The 21,469-nt window shown below is 35.5% G+C and overlaps 1 protein-coding gene across 1 annotated transcript in view; it reads left to right on the top strand.

The window, feature by feature from the left end:
* The window catches only part of LOC122793664 (deleted in malignant brain tumors 1 protein-like), a 74,612-nt gene that overhangs the window by 10,129 nt on the left and 43,014 nt on the right, over window positions 1-21,469 (top strand). The window contains exon 2 of the mRNA XM_044061917.1: window positions 10,127-10,441. Coding sequence (XP_043917852.1) covers window positions 10,127-10,441 — 315 coding nt within the window. The remainder of the gene's footprint in view (window positions 1-10,126; window positions 10,442-21,469) is intronic.

Below are 21,469 nucleotides of genomic sequence, written 5' to 3'. Positions count from 1 at the left end.
TTAGTGAAGTAAAAGGGATGACAGAAGGATGGATATGGGAAATATATAAGGGAATCAAGATAGCAGTTTTGATGGGTTATGCATATGACATGAGAATTGTATCCAGTGATGAGAAGTTTGTACGTTATACAGTAAGTTTAGTGGAGGATATTTTATGAAAAGCAGGCTTGTCTTTGAACAAAAATAAGTACAAATGATTGGGTGATATAAGATTAGGAGAGAAAAAGTATATTTTATGGAAAAAACACTGGTTTAAAAGCCCACATTTTCACTTGTTTCCCGCCTTTCCTGTAACTAGTCTAGTCCAGATACAGATTTGCTGTATCCAGGACTGTTTGTAAGCTTCTCAACAGTGCCAAAAAGAGTGCTCTTCAATTGTTCTATTAGATCTGCTAGTTCTCTCCTCTCCTGCACTTTTACTACCTTATTAGTCTAGCACTTTACCAGACTTCTTGTAGAAATTACTGTAGCACACAAAAGTGCTACCAGCGCTAAATGTTCTACAAGGAAATAGCTCCAGTACTTATTACTAATTCCCACCCTTCCAGGCATGTCTAAAGGTCAGTTCCCTGTGCTTTTTTCTATTACCCTGGTGAACTTGGGCATCCTGAGGCAATGTAGCAACTGCCTCATGTACACTGACAACCCTCTCTTCTTACCTCCCAACAATCAGACTTGTGAGAGATGCACTTATATATCCAAACTTGAAGCCACGCACTCTCCAGCCAAGACCGGAATTGCTAGTCAAGAGGAGAAGGTCAACACTTGCACTACACTACATGAACACATAGCCCTCCAGAACACACACCAGCACTACCTTCACATAAAAACACAAATCACACACCCACCTTCCCGGAGGCTCTCAATAAAAATCTACCCAAACAGCAGAGGCCTCCATGGCAAAAACGCACTTGAACACCACAACACAACATTAATCATGAGACACATAGCTCTCCTAAACAGTCGTTATTCAACCAAACCCCTAAGGCAAAACAGCATATTCAAAACACTAGTCATAGGTGACTCGATAGTGAGGCACACTGATGTCCCACTCACTAGGTTAAATAAGGAGAAAGTAACAGTCAGCTGCCTGTCAGGTACCAGGATCCACCACATAATGCACTCACTCAGGTCCCTCAACAACAGATACAAATATGACTGTTATTGTACATGTGGGTGTGAATGACCTAAGAAGTACCTCCCTAGACTATATGAAAAGAGACAGGGAGGAGCTCTCGGATTATGTAGCCCAGACGGGTATGACCCTAGCCCTGAGCAGCATCCTACCATCACCCAGAATGATACCATAGTACAAGCAGAAAATGATTGATTTCAACAATTGGCTAAGTTTCTGGTATCATTCCAAGGGGATTCAGTATCTGTCTGCCTGAGATGACATGACTGACAGACCTCGATGCTTTGCCAGAGATGGTCTGCATCTATCACCCTTGGACTTCCGGATACTGGCCAAGGCTCTTGCTATCCCATAGTGCCTTTTTTAGGGTGTGTTCTAAAGACCAAATTACCACCATAACAGCTTTAAACAAATGCAATCTGTGGGTCATGCTGCTCAATGCTAGAAGTCGAAATCTCAAAATGCACTCACTCGAAGCACTCCTTAAAATGGAGAACATCGACATCTGTGCTGTAACAAAGAGCTGGTTCAAGGCAGCAGAAAGCACCACTGCACTACCAGGCTATAACTCATTCCAAACCTTTCAGCCCCAGAACTTGTACCGAAGCTCCAAAGGTGGAGTTGTTTCCATATTCATAAAGGATGTGCACATCTCCAGACTAGTAGCCCAACATAACGCATCAGAGATATTTTAGGTGCAGCTAACATTGAGTAAGACAGCAATTCAGGCCGCAGGCTGCTATTGGTCCCCAACCATGTCTCAAGACTCACACTCCACGTTCCTAAGCACCCTGGAGAATATTAGAGTCCAACCTAACATTCTCATACTGGGCGACATCAACTACCCCTCCATTAACTGGGTAAACTACTCATGTACCAATACACTTGCCCAAAGTTTCCTGGAATTCATTAATTCCAATGCCCTGGACCAGCTCATTCTTACCCCTACTAGAGGGAGCAACATCCTTGACCTGGTCATTACTAACATGGGCGACCGTTGCTCTAAAGCAATAGTCAACTCCTCCCTGGTCAGATCTGACCACAAACTAATCACCTTGGAAATCCACCCCCACCCCACAGAGGTAACCACTATGAAAAACTTCTCCAAAGCTAACTTTGGGTTCCTAAAACAGAGGTGGCTAACTTCACAGCACCCATGCAACTAAAATAGTTGCATGACCGCCGAATCATACACCAATGCACTGTACGAACATGTGCACAAATGCATGGATCTCGCCATACCCAACAGAACCAAGACACTCTCCTCTAAAAAAAGGAAGCCAATCTGGTGGTCCCCTGCCATAAACAAATTCTACAACAGAAGGAAGAAACTGATGTGGAGTAGGGTGAAGTCCCAAGACTGGAAAAACTCCCTTATCAGGCCTCAACAAAAAGTTGAGATCCCTCATCAAATCTTCTAAAGCGAACAATGAAAACAGAATTGCAGCAGATAGTAAAGACAACCTTAAGCCCTTCTATAGTTTTGTAAAGAATCTCCATGGCAATACCCAGATTTACTCTGAGCTACTGCACAGTGGTACCTCCTATACTGAGCCAACAGATATTGCCAATATACTGGCCAACAGATTCAGTGCCAACTTTACCCCTCTACGCCCCCAAAGGACCAATCACAATGCCAGTAGATTGCCAAGCACCCAGTATTACTGCTGCACAGGTTAAAACAGTACTGTCCAAGGCCAAGAATACAGCTTCTATGGGACCTGATAATATCCCTGTCTGTCTTCTATATGAACTACAGAGTGAATTGGCACCACACCTGTGTGTCCTGTTGAATCACAGCCTCACCTCAGGCTTTGTCCCTACTGAATGGCGCACTGCTACAGTCATCCCTCTCCACAAAGGAGGAGTAGCTACAGATCCTGGGAACTATCGCCCCATTCACCTGATGAGTCTGATATGCAAAGCTATGGAACACATCATCATGGAGTTAATAAACAAGGATATAGGGAATCTTCAAACTCTGGATCTCACACAGCTTGGTTTTGTAAAGGGTAGATCATGCCTGCTCAACCTGCTCAACTTCTTTGAGTCAGTCACCAGAGCTGTGGATGAGGGCAAGGTGGTTCATACAGCCTACCTTGATCTGGCTAAGGCCTTTGATATGATTCCCCACTCAGGAATCATAGAAAAACTCACTAAGCTAGGCATCAACCCCTGTATCACTAGGTGGGTTGCAAACTGCCTCACAGATAGAACCCACAGTGTGAAAGTAGCTGACTCCAAGTCAGACTGCCGACCAGTCACAAGTGGAGTCTCACAGGGTTCAGTCCTGGGTCCTCTCCTGTTTGGTATCTACTTCTCTGAATTCCAGGCCAACATGAAGGGACACTGGCTGAAAAAGTTCACAGACAGTTGCTAGTTTGAGCTACTATTTACTCCCCAAGTGATGCTGACATCCTGCAGAAAGGCCTCACTGAGACCAACAACTGGTGTCAGAGCCATGGCCTTAAGCTCAATGCCAAAAAATGTGTCGTCATCCCCTTTGGGAAAAACTCAGTTCCCATGAATTACCACATCGATGGTAGTCCACTGAACACAGAAGACATTATAAGAGATCTGGGGACACAGGTTGACAGCAACCTCTCTTTTGACCACCACATTGCCACTGTGGTCAGAAATTCCATCTATGTTGTGCATCTCATTACTAATTTTTTTCATCCAGGAAGAAAGAGGTCATTGTCTCCCTCTATTCTTCCCTCATTAGACAAATCACCAAGTACAATGCCCCATTTGGCATGTACCTCACTAGACACCTTCAACAACTGGAGAGGCCACAAAAGTACCTCACAAAGATGATCCTAGGCCTTAAACACTTGTCCTATATGGACAGACTCAAAAAAACTCCAGTTATTCTCTGTCTCATATCGCCTTCTTAGACATAATTCCTGAACCATTCTCTCCTATATGGAAGTTAGAATTTTGCTGCCAACTGGACTCTAATAGTAGCTGCAGCAGCTTCTCCATTGAAAGGTTTTGCCAAAAATTCTAGAATAGAATGTACGGACACAGAAAAGGGACCTGTCTGATTATTGTTGGCCCATTTAACAAATGTCTGGCATTTACCCCTGTACAGTTTTCATGTGGATGTTTTATGGGAAGATAACAAGATGTGCTTGACTGAAGAGGAAACCTGGCAATCAGGAGAACTGGAGCAGCCAAGTTGTTAGTTTGAGATTGTTCAGGTTGGGGTGAACCATCCCTGACAGGTGAATCAGAAGATCCAGAGCAGGGTCCAGAATCCATGGTTCACCCTAAAGATGAGTCTGAAGAAAGGGCAACCAGATCTGATGAGGCCAATAGGGGCTAATTCAGAATACTGTTGTCTCCAACAAATTTTCTTTCTGCAAAAACTTGGGAATTAGGAGGATAGGAGGCCAATCGTGAACAAGTGCATCCCTTGGTGACTCCCCCATGGGAGGAATGAGGGTAAAATCGTTGGTTACATTTGGCATTGTTGGGCAACACAAAGAGATCGCAGCAAGGCTGATCCAATTTCTGGAAAATCTCTTCCATAACTTTTTGACTGAGGGACCACTTGTGTGGCCATAGTATGGCCCTGTTCAATTTGTTTGCAATCACGTTGGATTTCCCTGGGATGTGCTTTGCTATCAAAAAGTGGTTGGAAGCCTTTACCTATTGCCAGACCCTCACAGCTTTTCAACAAAGGGGGTAAGACCTGGTTCCTCCCTGTTTGTTTATGTACCAGACTACAGACATGTTTTTTGACTGGATTGCTATTGTTCCTACAGGGAGAGTGTCTTGAATTGCTTGCAACACTAAAAGCACCACCCTCATCTCTAGGATGTTTATGTGTAAGTGAGCCTTGTGTCCCTGCCAGATGCCTTGGACTGTATTCCATAGATAATGCCCTCCCTCTTATCTGGGAAGCATCCGTGGTCACAGTGGCCTGGGATGGAGGGGGCATGAAGTGACGGACTTGAGATACTAGTGGAGAGTAAATTCACCATTGGAGGTCCTTTTTGCAAGCATTGGTTATCATAATCATTGGACGGTGCAGTGGTGCAGCAGTAGCATTGTCGCCTACAGCAAGAGGTTCTCCGATTCGATTCTCAGCTGGTGGTGCCTTCTGTACGGAGTCTGCATGTCCTCCCTGCATTCGTGTGGGTTTCCTCCAGGTGCTCCGGTTTCCTCCCATGTTACAAAGACATGCATCTGGAGCCTTTCTCTCCGGGCCTCTGCTGAAAATTGGTTTGTTCCAAGTCAGACTTTCCCGGTTAACAAATGTTGAATAAATAAATAAAATAATCTTGTGTGACATTGGAAGTTCCAAGATTGACCACTGTGCAGAAAGTAACCACTGAAGTATTCTCATTTGAAGGTGAGCTAGGGGAATGAGTATGATTGATGCAGCCATTTTTCCCAGTACATGAAGGACTAGTTTTGCTAATCCTCTAAGGTGATCTCTGCTTGACTTACAAATCCATGTCTGACTCAGCTCTGTTAGAAATGCTACATCTAAAGAAATCCCAATCCCTCCGCACCACATGCTCCAGAGACCTCAACCTCATTACCACAATCAACAGAACATGCTGGAGGGACAGGTTCATAACCCAGAGACTGCCCATACTATGGAATAGTCTTCCCATAAAGCAGAGCACCTCACTGTCCCTCTTGAAGAGAAATCTTGCTGAGTGGATGGGAAATAGAAAATTCACCCTGGGGATAACTCCAGTGGCTCTACTCAACAGAGGCACTGGGAACTAAGGTCAGGTGGCATGATGTCAGGGTAATCCTATGGGCTAGGCTTGTAAAGGCTCCAGGGCCATTAGCCTAGTACACACCTATGACCCTATAAGGGTCTGAAAAAATAATTTAGGGAGGGAAAAGCTTTAACCACAAGTATGAAAATGGTACTATATTAGAGAGCTGTTGCATGCATGTAAAAGGCTTTTACTCTATATTATGCAAGTAAAATCTTTTATTAAAATCTGTTTTATTGAACATGGGTATATTGGGTGGGGGACTATATCTGATATCTGATTCATTAAAGACATAAATAATGATAGCCATCTTTAATGCAACACAAGAGCCTTGTCTAAACCCTATCAAAAGGGAAATTTTATATAGAAAGAGAAACCTCCAGTAGGGGAAATTGACAGCAATTCCCTTGAAAAATAATAAATGACTCAAATTAATTGAAATCTATAAAAAAACAAAATAGTAGGTGAAATCACTATTTTTTTTTTTTTTTTTGTTACATAGAGCAAGGTTTCTTGTATCTCTGATGTGACAGGTTCACCTAAAGTTTCTTGCTTATATATGCATTAACTTCATGGTTGCACAATACTGGGGAAAGAAAAAGCACTCAATAAGGGTTTGAAACACAGCTTGTGTAAATGTGAACTCAGAGCAAAACTACTACTCATTACACATGATTGAAATAGAGGCCTAGATGTGTTTGACTCATCATGTATCCTCCGAGGAAATTTACATTTGATCAGTGATATATTTTCAAAAATGAAACTAAATCAAACCAAATGGCTATTATGCTTCCTTGAAATGCTGCTATAGATTACAACAGATGAATGCAAGGAGTAAGTCTTTACTAAGTAAGGTATTGTTAAAAATGACAGTTATGTTGAGGCATTAAGCAAAGCCTGAAACGTAATAATGAAAAGATAATGCATAAGTAGCTGAAGAAAAAATCAACAGTGATAAATGTAGAGTGTAAAGGCCCACACTAGAAGAGAATGGTTTGATGATATAATTAAAATATTACGTTGAATCTGAGTGATACATTTTAGAATAGAAAAGCAAACTAAAGGGATAATTAAGAAGAAAAGAAATAGACTATCAATAGAAATTAGTCTATGGGGTTTCTGTGGCAGAAATTTAATAGAAAGCTGTAAAAGCTGGCATGACTTACAAGAAGAAGAAAAAGAAGAAAGGATGATGTTTCGTGAAAGGAAGTCGGGTAGTAGAGACAGTTTGTATATTTTATTCTAAAAGCTAGTAAAATGCTGAGATTTGAAAATACAAAAATCAGCATATTTTATGTGGAATTTATGAAAATAAACTCAAGGACAAAATGAAACAAATGGATTGCATTTATTTTCTTACTAACTTAGTCACTCTTTGTAGGGAAATATGTAGTGGGAGATGCGATCAGGTATTGTATAATACAAATATAAACACAGGAAGAATGATAAACCTGAAGAGATGAAAGTGTGGGTTATTAGGAGAGTGACAATATCAAAGGATGATAAATGAAACATTTATTGTAGTATACAAATTATATAAAATTGTTAAATTATATAAAGATGTAACTTTTTCTTTGGTGTTAGACAGAAACTGTCTTTTGGATGTGTTTAATAGAGTTTGTCCTATTATTTTTATAAAAGTCATAGGATCTTTAAAATCTATCAGAACTACTAACTCACCTATGAGATCTCAGACTAATGTCTCATCCAAAGAATGACACCTCAGGAGCATAGTACTTACTTCATGCACTACTAAAGCGTCAGTATTTCAGAATGAATCTAAGGACCTTTTGTAGGAACAGAACCAGTAGCCTTCTGATCTTTTTGGCATTAAAGGATGTTGTGGATAGAATGCATGTAAATTAGTGATGATGCAAGAAGACTGCACATAAATGCTTGATGATAAGCACATATTGTATAGAAACAGAATATTTGGTAGTACTTTAAGCAAGGTATGTACTTTTGCTCCAGTGCTTTATAGTCTAATATGCTGTGGTAGTTCTCAGTTTTTCCTAATCAGTCTGTATCCCCATCTATAGTATTAAGTATGGGTAATGACTGAAAGGATGTGATCACAGATATATATGATGAAAACGAGCCTTCTTCCTACAGTTAGTCAACTGAGGCGATTGCCAATCCATTAGGATTCTTCAGTAAAGGCACCAATTCTCTGGACTGAGAGGAGGCTGTTGAGTCCATTTGAGGACTTCATGAGAATGTCCCTAGGAAGCTCCCTTAGGAAGTTCACTAGGCAAAGCCAATAAGTAGGAGGAACCAAGGTGGACCTAGGACACAGTGAAGGGATTATATCTCTCAGCTGTCTGGAGAATATCTTGGCATCCTTAAGAAAGAGCTGGCAGCTGTTGCTAGGGACAGGGAGGTCTGATTTGTCCTGTTTAGCTTGGTATCACTGCAACCCTAGTCAGCAGAAACTGAGTGGAAATATGTCTAAATGTGTGTGTGTGTGTGTGTGTGTGTGTGTGTGTGTGTGTGTGTGTGTGTGTGTGTGTGTGTGTGTGTGTGTGTGTGTGTAGTTCATAGGTAATTATTAATCTAATGATTCTAAGGAGGCCTTTTTAAGCCAGACCATGCAGCTCAAAGTAAGAATCAAACTATGTACCATTTGTTTGTGAGGTAAGCACCTTAACCATTATACCTATTCCCAACCCTCTGCTGAGTTGTCAGTTTTCCAACAGAATTTACTGCAGCAGAAAATCAAAAGCAGTCTTTGCCGAGGGTTCACGGTTTCAAAAGGAGTTTTGCTAAGTGGGATTCTGTTTTAATGCTAGAACTTTCAGGTGTATGAAAATTTCAGAAATGGGGCAGGGGTGTGTATGTATATGTTTGCAGATCAGGGTTAGAGTAAGGAGTAGAGAATTGGATAGATTTAGTTTTGGTCCATGTAAAGTGTGCATGAGTCTCTTGTTTAGTGGTAGCATTTGGAAAAGATTTGTCATGAAGTAAGGTGTAGGGTTGGAATTAGGGAAGATGCAGGACTGGAGTTAGGGTTGACACACTTTAGTAAGGTGGTGCAGGAGAATGTAGTAGTTTGATGTAACACATCTGCATCACAACATGCACATGTTTATGGGAGGCTAAGGGCACACGTTTCATGGAAAAATGCATAAGGTCTAGTAGAAATGAAATAATGGCTTGTTAAGTTAACCTTTTCAGTGATTTGCAGCTTTATTACTGAAGTAAAAAGACTAAGCACATATTAAAACAGTAGCTGTTATAATATCTTCAAATCACATTCAGTAAGGAAAAGGAATCAGTGTGTTTTTATTTGTTATTTGAAGTGAACAGTCATTTAGACTGCTAATTAAAATGAATGTTTCCTGTCCTCCAACCTTAATTCTGTTAACTGCTTGGAGTAAGTGCTGTGAGTTTGGGTGAGGATCAAACATCTCTTAGTTTTCCTCTTCAGCTGCATTATGTTAAACAGACAGTAGGACATTAAATCAAACCTTATGCAGTATAACTACAGTGTGGTGTTATCCTATTCCAAGGCTGTTGTATTTTTTATCATACAAAGTCTCTACATATAAGATTTTAACAGGATGAGGAAATAGTTTGTATTCTTAAATATCAAAAAATCAGGCCATGAAAGTTAAACACAACACAGGTGTTTGTAGAATACATTTTACATTGTACAATTTCTGATATTCTGATTCTGTTTCCTTTCTCTGCCAAGTCTCCTTCTGCATCTTCTGACATATGTGAGGCAAAAAATAAGTATGAATTATCCACTTATCTTCACTAATGAAAGGTATAAGAGAAACACAATTTTGTAAAGAATTACCACTTAATCACTGATAATGGCAAGGATTTGTGTAATAAATATAGAAAACATGTCATGATATCATTCCATTTCCTTCAATATACCCTACAGAGGTAAGCGCTTATGGCTTGCTGGAACCATAGGCTATGATGTAGTACATGAGGAAAGATAGTGAAATACTGCCAAGCTAATCTTTAGCCATGGTTAGCCACCTACACTGTTTTTGACTTCTGTGAACACTACGGGAATCATCTAACTCTTCTGCATTACATAATGTGAACAACAAATAAGTAGGAAAGTAAAAATAAATTAATTCTGCATTTAAAGTGTCATTCAAAGATAAATGGAAATGAAGCAATAGATATGTATGTCTTCAATAGGTAATCAAACTTTGCTTTGTTTGAGACATATGTTTTCATGTAATAGTACTAACATGTTTTATAATAAAAGTAAATGTGTCTGTTTCAGCATCAGATTGGCAACTGAAACTCCACAGTGGTGGCAGTCGATGTGATGGATATGTGGAAGTGTACTATAATGGTACCTGGAGAAGACTGTTGGATGATCAATGGAACATCCAAGATGCTAGCGTTGTCTGCAATCATCTGAATTGTGGGGCTGCTCTGAAAGCTTTCACTTCTCCTGTGTATGAAAACAGGAATAGATCATCTTGGGCAATACAAGTGCAATGCCAGGGTAATGAGTCTTCTCTGCAGATGTGTAATTACTCGCAAAAAAAGGAACTCGACTTTACTGGATCTGATGTCGGAGTGCTTTGCTCAGGTAATATATAACTGCCATGAGATTAATTTCTTTTTTTCAAAACAGGTTTATTGTTTTAACATACAAGAGAAATATCATAACAATTTTATACAAGTAATTAAAAATAGATATGATTATAACATTCAACAAAACAACTAAAGTATTTACAAAGACATCCACTACAATCAGATTAATTAATTAAACTAAAATACCATGCTATTGAAATTAGGATTTTTTAACAAATTTTGTAAATTATCCCATACAATATAATAAGATGTTTTTCTAGTTGTTCTTGACCTAATTGTGTTTATTTCCATATGGCACACTATATTCATAACATTTTTAAATTCATTGAACGAAGGAGGTGTATCTGAAATCCAATTTCTGGTTATTATTTCCCTAGCCACTGCTAGAATAGACCATAACAAGGGAAGCTTAACCTTTTTAACACTTTGAGGTACAGGTGTGTTGAATAATAAAGAGATTTAGAAATAATGAAATTATCTGTAAAAAGAGCCTGCAAAAATTCATTAATTGACTTCCACTATTCTTTCAATTTTATACAGTCATAAAACATATGAGCCCAGTCAGCATTAATTTCTACATTACATCTCTTACATAGATTATCTTTATTATTTATTTTATTCATCATCAAAGGTGTATAAAAAGATCTATGTAAAAATTTCCATGTATAAAGTCTCCAGACAATAGAAGACGTAGTTCTATAGGCAGATTCCAATATATATTGTTTATCTTGTTGATTTGGTGGGTCCCCATTAATAGAAGTGAAATAATTCCAGTATGTATCTACACTGTAAAAAGTTTCTTGTCTGATAATTTTATGTATGTATGAAAGTTTACCTTTATCAGAAACTTTATGTTGTAAATTTAATATCAAGTAATCAATCAGTGTTGGAATAGATTCTTTAACTGTTATACACATTAGATCTATTTTATTAATGAGATGTTGTCTAAAGGTCTGAACCTCTAACCAGCAAGTTTCTCTTAGATCAAATTCTTGTTTTAAGAAATCTAGATTTTTAACTTTATTATCAGATATCAACTGACACCAGTACTTTAGATCATTATCTATAGCTAAATGAGTTCCTTCAGAAGTAGATGACAAAAGCATACCCTGAGTATACATTATAGGGAATATAATAAAATTCCATTCTCTATACTTAGGGTGCATGAATATAAAGTTACGATAGCTAATAATAATATTTAATGGGTAACAAACCATATGTTTAGGTGTAATAGGTGAAGTACAAAATTCCTTTAGTAACCATAACATGGAGTTATTTACAATCATATTTTTATGTGTTAAGGAGATTTTCATGAAGTGCATACTAATTAGCTCCCAATAATCTTTCCATTTTGCGACATATGACTGATCTATTAATAGAGTAATAACTTTTACAATAGAAGAGATAGTATATAAATTAAAGTCTGGAAAAGAAATACCCCCTTGAGACCGGCTATTAGTATGTTTCTTTAATGCAATCCTAGGTCTATTAGGTGCCCATAGGAAATTTAACATTAGTGTATTCAGTTTCTTGATAATTATTTTTGTAGGTGGAAGTATTATTGATTGTATTAAGTATAAAATCTTGGGGAATATTATCATTTTAATAATTGTAAGTCTCTCCTCCATAGTAAAAACATATTATTCCAGGTATTAAAAAGATTTTGTATATTAAGAAAACAGGTATTATAATTATTATATATAATAGATTTAATATCTTTAGATAGTATTATACCTAAATAAGTTATCTGACCTGAATTGGGTACATATTTAGTAAAATCACTAATGAGAATATTTTTTCGTGTATATATAGGTAGTATTTTAGTTTTTTCTTTATTGAATATTAAACCAGAAATACTTTTAAAATTCATCATTTTATCAAATAGAGACTGCATAGAAGAATTAGATCCTGCTGATGTAATTAGAACATCATCTGCAAAAAGTTGAATTTTGGATGTTGTATTTTCATCTATTTCAAAACCCACTGTCAGTACTGTTTCTGATCAAATTAGCCCAAAGCTCCATTACTAAAGTGAATAATAGTGGAGAAAGTGGACATCCTTATTTTGTACCTTTAAAAATGGGTATTTTTTGTGAAACATATGTTCCTACCTTAATATAAGCCAATGTTCCTTTGTATAAATGCTCAATTAGATTTACAAATGCATCTGAGAAGTTTGTGCACTTCAGTAAGGTAAACAGATAGTCCCAACTTACTGAATCAAATGCTGAACTTATATCAAGACTAATAAGTGTTAAATCTTTCTTTTTCCTATTTGCAAAATCAATTAATGTTAAAGTTCTTCTTATATTATCAAAAGTATTTCTATTTACAATGAAGCCTGTCTGATCTATATCTATAATGCCGGGGATGATTGTCTTCAATCTATCAGCAAAAATACTCATAAACATTTTATAATCAACATTAAGTAATGAGATGGGCCGATATGAAGTACATCTAGATGGATCTTTATTAGGTTTTAAAATTGGCGAAATAAATGTATATTGCCAAGATGGGGGGGGGGGTTATTAACTCAGTTTGGGCCAAAATAAAAACGTTATGTATTAATGAATATGTACTTTAAGAAAGGATTTTATATATCTCTGGTATAATACCATCATTACCCGGTGCTTTGTTTGATTTAAGCTTATTTATTTGTGTAGACAATCCCAAAGATGAGCAGCAAATAAACCAAGGCTAAGGACAACGTGCTGTAAAAGTAATAATGTAGCAAAGTCTCCCAAAGCATGCACGTAGTCCAACTGGCTATAAAACGTAGAAAGTAACACTTGTTGAATCAAAAGTACAAGTTCAATGTATAAATCCAAAAGTAAACGAAACGTTGTCAGGATAAAAAGAATTTATTTACAACGTAGTAAGCGCTTTCGCCGACAGGCTTCATCAGACTAACATCAACCATTAATTTACTTTCATATAAATACAAACACATAGAATCTAATTGGTTATCCAAAATATCTAATTATCCACGTAATGACATGTGGACTGCTTCTATAGGCATCCCAATCAAGGCAGCCACTACTAAAACGAACATTTACAAAGCGTATGTATTGTTTAAAAACATCCTCATATCTAAAAAACGAATCAGTCCATAAAACTACATTTGTTCATTAAAAGTATTTTAAAATAGAATTCGTATTTGATATCAATCTTACATGCCTAACTAGATGTTAATAAAGCTGATACATTCATAGATTAGAGATATACACATTTCATGAGCCAAAAAGTCATAAGCTGGATCCAAAAGCTCGAGGCATTATTGCTTATATAACATACCTTCGGCTTAAAAGAACAGAAAACAGTAACATGATTTACACTCGCATGTATAGATCTTTACTATTATTGAAAGTTATTGAACTTGACTGTTATTAAAAAGAAAATGAGTCTGATCAACAGTCATTATATTTTCATGACAGTCGCAGTGGCAAAATAGCATCTGTACTCTCTTCTAATCCAGATAAAATCTATTCAATACTGTTTGCAAAGTAGACGCAGCTACAAGAGCACGTCTGCACGCTCCTCTGGCTCAGTCAAGGGATATTATTCATACGGCAGTTACGCCAATCTGACCATAATATAGAGCATGCGTATACAATTTGTTTAAAATAACGTATTATACAAATACATTAATGAAATGTGTAATAAAAACAACATTAGAGGCTCTTAATTGATATCAATATTAATACAGATTAACAACAAAGCACATCATAACAGAAGAAAACAACCTAAATCCTCTTCGTAAACCTTCATGTTTGTGTATAATAAGGAACTATTCACATATCTACATATCTAATGCATTGAGCTTCAATGGCCTAAAATGAAGTTCAAAAAACTTATGCAAATGCATGGGAGGAAAAAACATGTACAAAAATACCTAAATAGAAGTGTGGTAGAATTGTAATCTTAAGGTGGGAAAATCAGGAATCTCCAGTAAATCAAGGACAGGGATGAGCATGCCATAAAAAGATGATAAAGGCATGAATGTCTAGAAGCATGTTCATCTGTGTGGGAGGGGGAGGGGGGGAGGGGGGGAGGGAGGGAGGGGGAGGGTGTACAACCCATCTAGAGTATCTGTTTCCTGTCAACAGTTATTTATTTGTGTAATAACCTCTGTATATGAAATACTTTTGTCCAATAGTTTAATCTTAATCTGTTGTTTATTAAGCTTTTTATTCATGTTTGTGGTTATAAACTCCTTTATTTTATCTTTAGGTTCCATGTTAATGTTATTATGGTTAATTTTGTGAAAGTGATTTCTAAATTCATTTAGTATTTCTGGTATAGTAGAAACATTCTTCTTTTTCCTTAGAGAAAAGATTTCTTTGATATGGTTTTGTTTATTCAACCTTTTTGTTTTATTTTTAAGTCTATGTAAGTATTTGGGGCTTATTGAATAAGACAAAAACGTGTATTTCTCTAAAGTTATTTTAACTTTATGAGTTAAAATTTCTTTGTATTTCTCATTTAGTTTGTTTATTTCTTCAATAACTTTCTTGTCCATAATATTTTCTTTATTATTATGTTTATAAGAGTCTAATTTACTTTGAATATCTAACAATTCCTTATCCCAAGATTTCCTTTTATTATTATACCATCTGATACTTTGTCCATATAGATATGATTTTAAGGCATCCCAAACATAGACAATGGAGACTTCAGGAGTATTATTTATGTCTAAAAATGTTTTACTTCTGAAAGTATATATTCTTTATAGTCTTTTAGTTGAGTTAAGTATGCTGGTATCCTTTTGATCTGAACATTATGAGTATTTTTATCATGAATTCAAAAACAATTGAATTATGATCAGATATAGGACATGAAATGATTTTGGAATTAATTAAATCTGTTACCATCTGGTTAGAAATAAAGACCCTATCTATTTTTGAATAAGTTTTGTATCTGTTAGAAAAAAAGGTGTATGGTAATGATTTTGAATCTATCTGATTATTAATATCATTCAAATGATAAGAATTAGCAAAATCATTTGAATGTTTTGCATTAGATGTAATTCTTCTTTTTCCTATAGTGGTAGTATCACTTTCATGTAGTATACAATTAAAGTCACCAGCTAAAATAATACCTCCTATAGAGAATGATATGATCTTATCAAGATGATGTTTCACTGTATTAATACCAATTCCAGGTATCAAATATACATTAAATAAAGTGTAAGTCTTCCCATTAATTTGTATTGTAACCATACAAAACATTCCTTTGTCATCCTGATAAGACTTAATGGTTTTAGGAATGGGCATACTTTTATTCCATAAAATAGCCACTCCTCTTTTTTTTTCCTGAGTGTGCTCTGAACTAACCAATACTGTATATTTGTTTGTGGCTAGTTTATCAATATCTTTTTTCAAGAGATGGGTTTCTTGCAGGAAGACTAAGTTGGCCTTATGTAAATTAATGTATCTTATTAGGCTTGCCCTTTTACACGGATTATTCAATCTATTAATGTTTAAAGAAATTCCTTTTAAAGATGTCATTTGGCATTTTTAAAACTTAAGAATCTTATGATCAAAATAACAAATAACAACATAAGTAATGTTACATCTCCTCCTTTAGGTGTACCTTTAAATATAGCTGTATTTATTGAATCTCTTATGAGATTTTGTATAGGATTCAATTTTGTTTGTAGTGACAATGAGTGTACAAAATATATTGTGGATGTCAAAACTATATACATATAACAATGAACAAGTGAAAATAATGTAAGGATTAAACCTTGCATCCAGCCTGGAGTTAAAAACTCCAACTTAGAGTAGTATTTACCACTCAAGTTAACCCCTACCCTAAGCAGCAGTACCTCAGCTACCACCTTATCAATTTAATACTGGTTATATTTAACTTAAATTAACAGCTTTCAATTCAATTATCTAGCAAGACAAGACTACACATTTGATAAAACAGCATCATATAAACTAAAATAAACTTTTTTTTTTTTAAACTATTCATACTACTATATACATCTATGTAATATAATACACTTGTATTCAAATAGCATTCAAATAATCTTGATATTAGGAACCAAGAGAAGAGATATAAAAGATGTGAAAGAGGGAGAGAGTGAAGAAAGAGAGAGAGAGAGAGAGAAAAAAAAAAAAAGGAAGGCATATTTACATATTAATTTATTCAAAGTATGTAAAAATAAGTTCTAACATTCATTTAAATCAAAAACTTTGGCTAATATGGTTCAGACATTACATATATTAAGATGCATCTATTTTCTGTCATGTAAATGCAGTCAACAGCTTCCAAAAAAACCTTGAATTGCTTGTATATGAGCATTTTACTCATACTCATTATTGTCAATAGAATAAAATATTATATTTATAGAAATTGTTATAAATCATACTGTATAGTTATGGAAATTCTCAGAAACACTTGCATTATTGTAAAAAAAGCCATCTGTATTTTGTATGTCTATACTACTGCTTTAAAATATATCACATGACAATTTCTTCCAGAATAGAGTTATAAAGTTATTTATGCTTGTCAATCAGATGAATTAAATGAGTTATAGTAAAGTATATGTTTGGAACATAAGTTTTTAACACAGATTAGTACGCTGCAGTCAAGTAGATTTTCAAAAACACTTGAATAAATGTTTCATTTTCTATGCCTTCTAAAATAAGACATTTACTTACTACAAGAAACTGCATCATTTAAAATCATTATAACTGACATATTTTATGAATTATAACATAGATATTTAAGTAATTATATAAAATAACTCACATTTAAATGTTAAAGAGTTCATTTTCCTTCACATAGTCACATTTGCATCAGTTCTACTTCCTGGTAAAGTGTTCTTCCTGAATCTGCGATGTGTCAGTGTGATATCTGGGTCAAAGGTCAAATTGACTGCTTTCAGCTTCTCTGTGAGAATTCTGAGAGTTGAAGCTTTTAAAACAACTCGAGGACACTGTTCATGAGGTAGCACACATCCCAGATTGTATCCCTTAACATTTTGGTGGGAAACTTGTTAAAAACTAGTGACATTCATTTAGCAGTGTAAATGCATCAAAACATGACAAAACCTTCGCAATGTATTTTACAGGTTATTACAGCCTCTATGTAAGTGAAATTAAGCCCAAAGTTATTAATAAGTAATAAAACTCAATATTTTTGTCCCAACTCAATTTTTATGCAAATCTTATTATTTACTGTGTCTATATAATCAAAAGCATTTCTATATATTAATATGAAAAAAAATAAATAAATAAAGAGAAAGAATAAAGAAAAGAAAAAGAGAGTAGAAAATAAAAGAGTGTAAAGCAGAAATAAAAAAAATGTAAGAGAAAGCTATAAGAAGTATATACAATGGAATATTACTTACTGTTTATATTAATAGAGTTAAAAATAAAACATATTATTTACTATTATTTAGTTCTAATTATTATTAGTTAAAGCATGACAAATTATTTACAAACAAGCATAAGCAGTATAATCAAGAAAGTATAATTAGGAATAGCATTTGAAGAACATATAAACTTTTTACAAGGAATAAATATGTTATTATTCCATTTATCATATTTTCATTACTCTTCTCTCCCTGCCCTCCCCCACCCTTTACCCACTACATAATCTAAATAGAATGTCATTGTTTAAACAAAGAAAAGAAGAAAAGGAGAAAAAAAAGAGAAGAGAAAAAAAAATTATCAAATTACTGACCTTACTTCTCTTTTTCAGAAAGAGAAACAAATTGAATAATAGCTTGTTATTAGTTCCCCAGAAATTTTGACTGGTTATGAAACAAAACATTTCTTTGCACACAGAGAATAACTTTGATTAAATCTTTTTCAGAATATTTGTGGCTTTCTGGAAATGCAGGAACTATATTTAAAAAGATTAATAATGAAGTAAAATGATGAGAGAAAAAAAGAAAAAAAAAAACATAGAACAAATCATTTGTTTTTTAGTCTCTTCTTCCTCTCTGAAGTCTTCCACGAAGTTTCAGTTGCCAGTCTCTTTAATGAAGGACTAGCCCATTCCATTTCCTCTATTTTATCCCAAATCTTATTTTTTTTTGATAAACAGTAAAGCAGAGTCTAAGTCATCAAAAATTTTAGGACCATCAGGAAGGAAGATTTTTAGCTTGGCAGGAAACAGAAGGTATGTTTTAAACTGTGCTTTTTAAGCTCCCTTATTAGTGGCAGAAAACTTTTCTTTTAGCTATTACCAAGGAAGAATAGTCATTGTCAAAATGCACAGTTGTCTCATTAATCTTAACAGGAGCTTTAGCCCAAGCAGATTTAAGAACCATCTCTTTATCAAAAGATGATAGAAATCTAACTATAACTGATCTAGGATAGTTTTTGTTAGAGTTAGTATTAGCTATAGATCTATGTGCTCTTTCGATACCAAAAGAGAATGCTTCTGGTAAGTCTAAAGTTTTAGGGAGCCATGTTGTTAAAAAGAAGTAATATTGTTACCGTCAATATTTTCTGGCAGTCCAAAAATCCTAATGTTATTGCGCCTAGATCTATTTTCCAGGTCATCCAGCTTTGTTTGTAAATGTGTATTTTGTTTCAGCAGAAACTCAATGTTGATTTCCTCTTCTTGGATTCTATTTTCCATGTCATTCACAGCTTCTTCTATGCCTGTCATCTGGATCTTCTGTTGTTGCAGGTCTATATGTAACAAGTCTATTTGTTTTGTAGTTTATTTCTATGAAGGTATCTATTTTAGTATCCATTTTATCCATCTTAGCAGTAAGTTGCTAGATTATAGTTATCAGAGACTGAAGTTCTTTCTTGATGCTGGAGTCTTGAGAATTTGTCTTACTGGAACTCATTTCAGACTGATAAACTGACAGGAAAATTTCCAAAGTGATTTCTGACAGGAATATTGTTAAAATTTCCTTTCTTTTTTAGATATAGTTCAAGAACTATATAAAACAAACATATTTAGAAAGAAAATTACTTCAAAAATTAATTTTTTAAGTAATTAATTCCTGTCAGTGTAATGAAATTGGTGGAGCTGAAGAAATCTGCTGCTATCCTGTGTTCATCCTTGGCCACGCCCCCATGAGATTAATTTCTGATTTTACTAAACACATATTTTAATGGAAATATCCAGGATTTATTATATCTATCATAGAGAAAGCAAATGCTTCCTATGCTCATGCATCCAGAACAAGTGCACTTTCTTTTTAAATATTATGTAAGATGGACAGTTAAGAGCCCTCAGTAGTAATGTTGTATGGCAGAAGGTTAAAAATTCAAGATTAAGGTCAAAACTATTTACTGAGTTAAAGATAATGGGGCCTTGATAGTTAGGTTAGCCAGTGTGAGGAAAGAAACTGGATTTTCTATAAAATTATTTGTTACAAATAAACTTTAATGAATAAGTAGTGTTCTAAGTGAAGGGATAGAAAAAAGAAGATAAAACAAAAGAATCTAGGTACCACCAGTAATAGGACTGAGGATTCCCGTACTCACTACCTCACCCTCCATGTTGTACAAAATAAAGGTGTACCACATCCGTAATGAGTATGCCATAAAAAAGGATGTTTTTATGAACAAAGGTGAAGATAAAATGCATTCTGGAATTTTTAATATGACAAAATGAATGCAGTCTTAAGATGGTCACTATATAAGGGAATGGATTTAGTACGACATCCTTCCATAATTTTTTTTTAAAACACAAATCAGTTAAAATGTTCCAGCAATTCTGAAAACATAGGTTTATAAACTATATATATATCATTTTTCATTAAAGCTGCATCACCAGATATGAATCCATTAAATTCACACAGTCAAAAATACTAAAAGAGAAAACGGTACTTTCGTATTACCGCAACCAGATTCGGAGTAGGAGAAGCGGCACATTTACAAGCCCTTCTCCTGCCGAAATGTGTTGTAAAACTTATTACTTTATGTTGCTGTGAAGTGGGGTGTGTAAAATGCATTTTACTGTTTTATCATATCGCTTCTGAAGCAGGTGCAGCAACAATGGAAAACGTCCTCTTCCTGGGTACCGTCTTTTAGCGGTGGGAGTGAATAGAAAGCATTGTTATGCTGTATAGTCGCAGCTTTCAAGTAACAACAACTATTCAGGCTTGGGATTAAAGTGCTGCTTTATACAAAGTGCTGCACTGTATACAAAGAGTAAATTCTGGTCTCCCCGTTAATTAGAAGATGGTCAAACAATGTTAGCTACATCAAAACAATAAAAATAGATTAAGATTTATAGCTTCTGTTGAGTTTTGTAGTTAGTGGCCTGAAGTCAGGTAAAGGGGCAAAAAAATATCAGAAAAAAATATGAATAAACACAAAGGGTAAAAGCTTTCAAGTAACAACTATTCAGGCTTGGGATTAAAGTGTTGCTTCACATCTGCATTTGTAACCATTATCTTTGCTGCTGAATTCAGAAGTACAATTGGTTATTTCTTGGATGTACACTCGTATAATTTTTAATTTTGGTATTGCTATGTATAGCAGTGGGAGAGTTTTTAAGAAGCTTCGCCTCAAGACAGTACAATGCATGTCCTGTTTGTATGTTTTCTTAAATGAGTATTCCATAACCCTACACATAATGATAATAGCACTGCCCTGTGGAAGACTATGTGTTTGTGCATGTAGTAAGCGCTGCATTCTTTCTTCTTTCCCATTCATAGGTTCATAGGTTCATAGGTTCATAGGTTCATACTAGGCTATCTGCCCGAGGGCATTTATAAGCCTAGCCCATAGTTTTGTGGCTTACGCCACCCCTTAGTTTGGAGAAACTATGCCCATTATTTAGCTGTGCCTCTGTCGAGCAGTGACACTGAGGTAACCCCTGGGGTGTATCTGTGATCTCCCATCCATTGGTCAAGATTCCTCTTGAACAAGACCAGCGAGGTGCTCTGCCTCACATAAACTGGGATTTTGTTCCACAGCATAGGGAGTCTTTGGGTGATGAATCTATCCCTCCAGCACGTCCTATTAATAAACGTGTCGAGGTTTAAGTCACCCACCCTTGTGGCTCTGAGGGATCTAGATTTTTTGAGATGAAGCAT

Source organism: Protopterus annectens, chromosome 1.part0 (genome assembly GCF_019279795.1).
Source record: "Protopterus annectens isolate FY-2018-M chromosome 1.part0, PAN1.0, whole genome shotgun sequence".
Taxonomy (NCBI): Eukaryota; Metazoa; Chordata; order Ceratodontiformes; family Protopteridae; genus Protopterus; species Protopterus annectens.
This window is presented reverse-complemented; position numbering and strand designations above follow the sequence as displayed.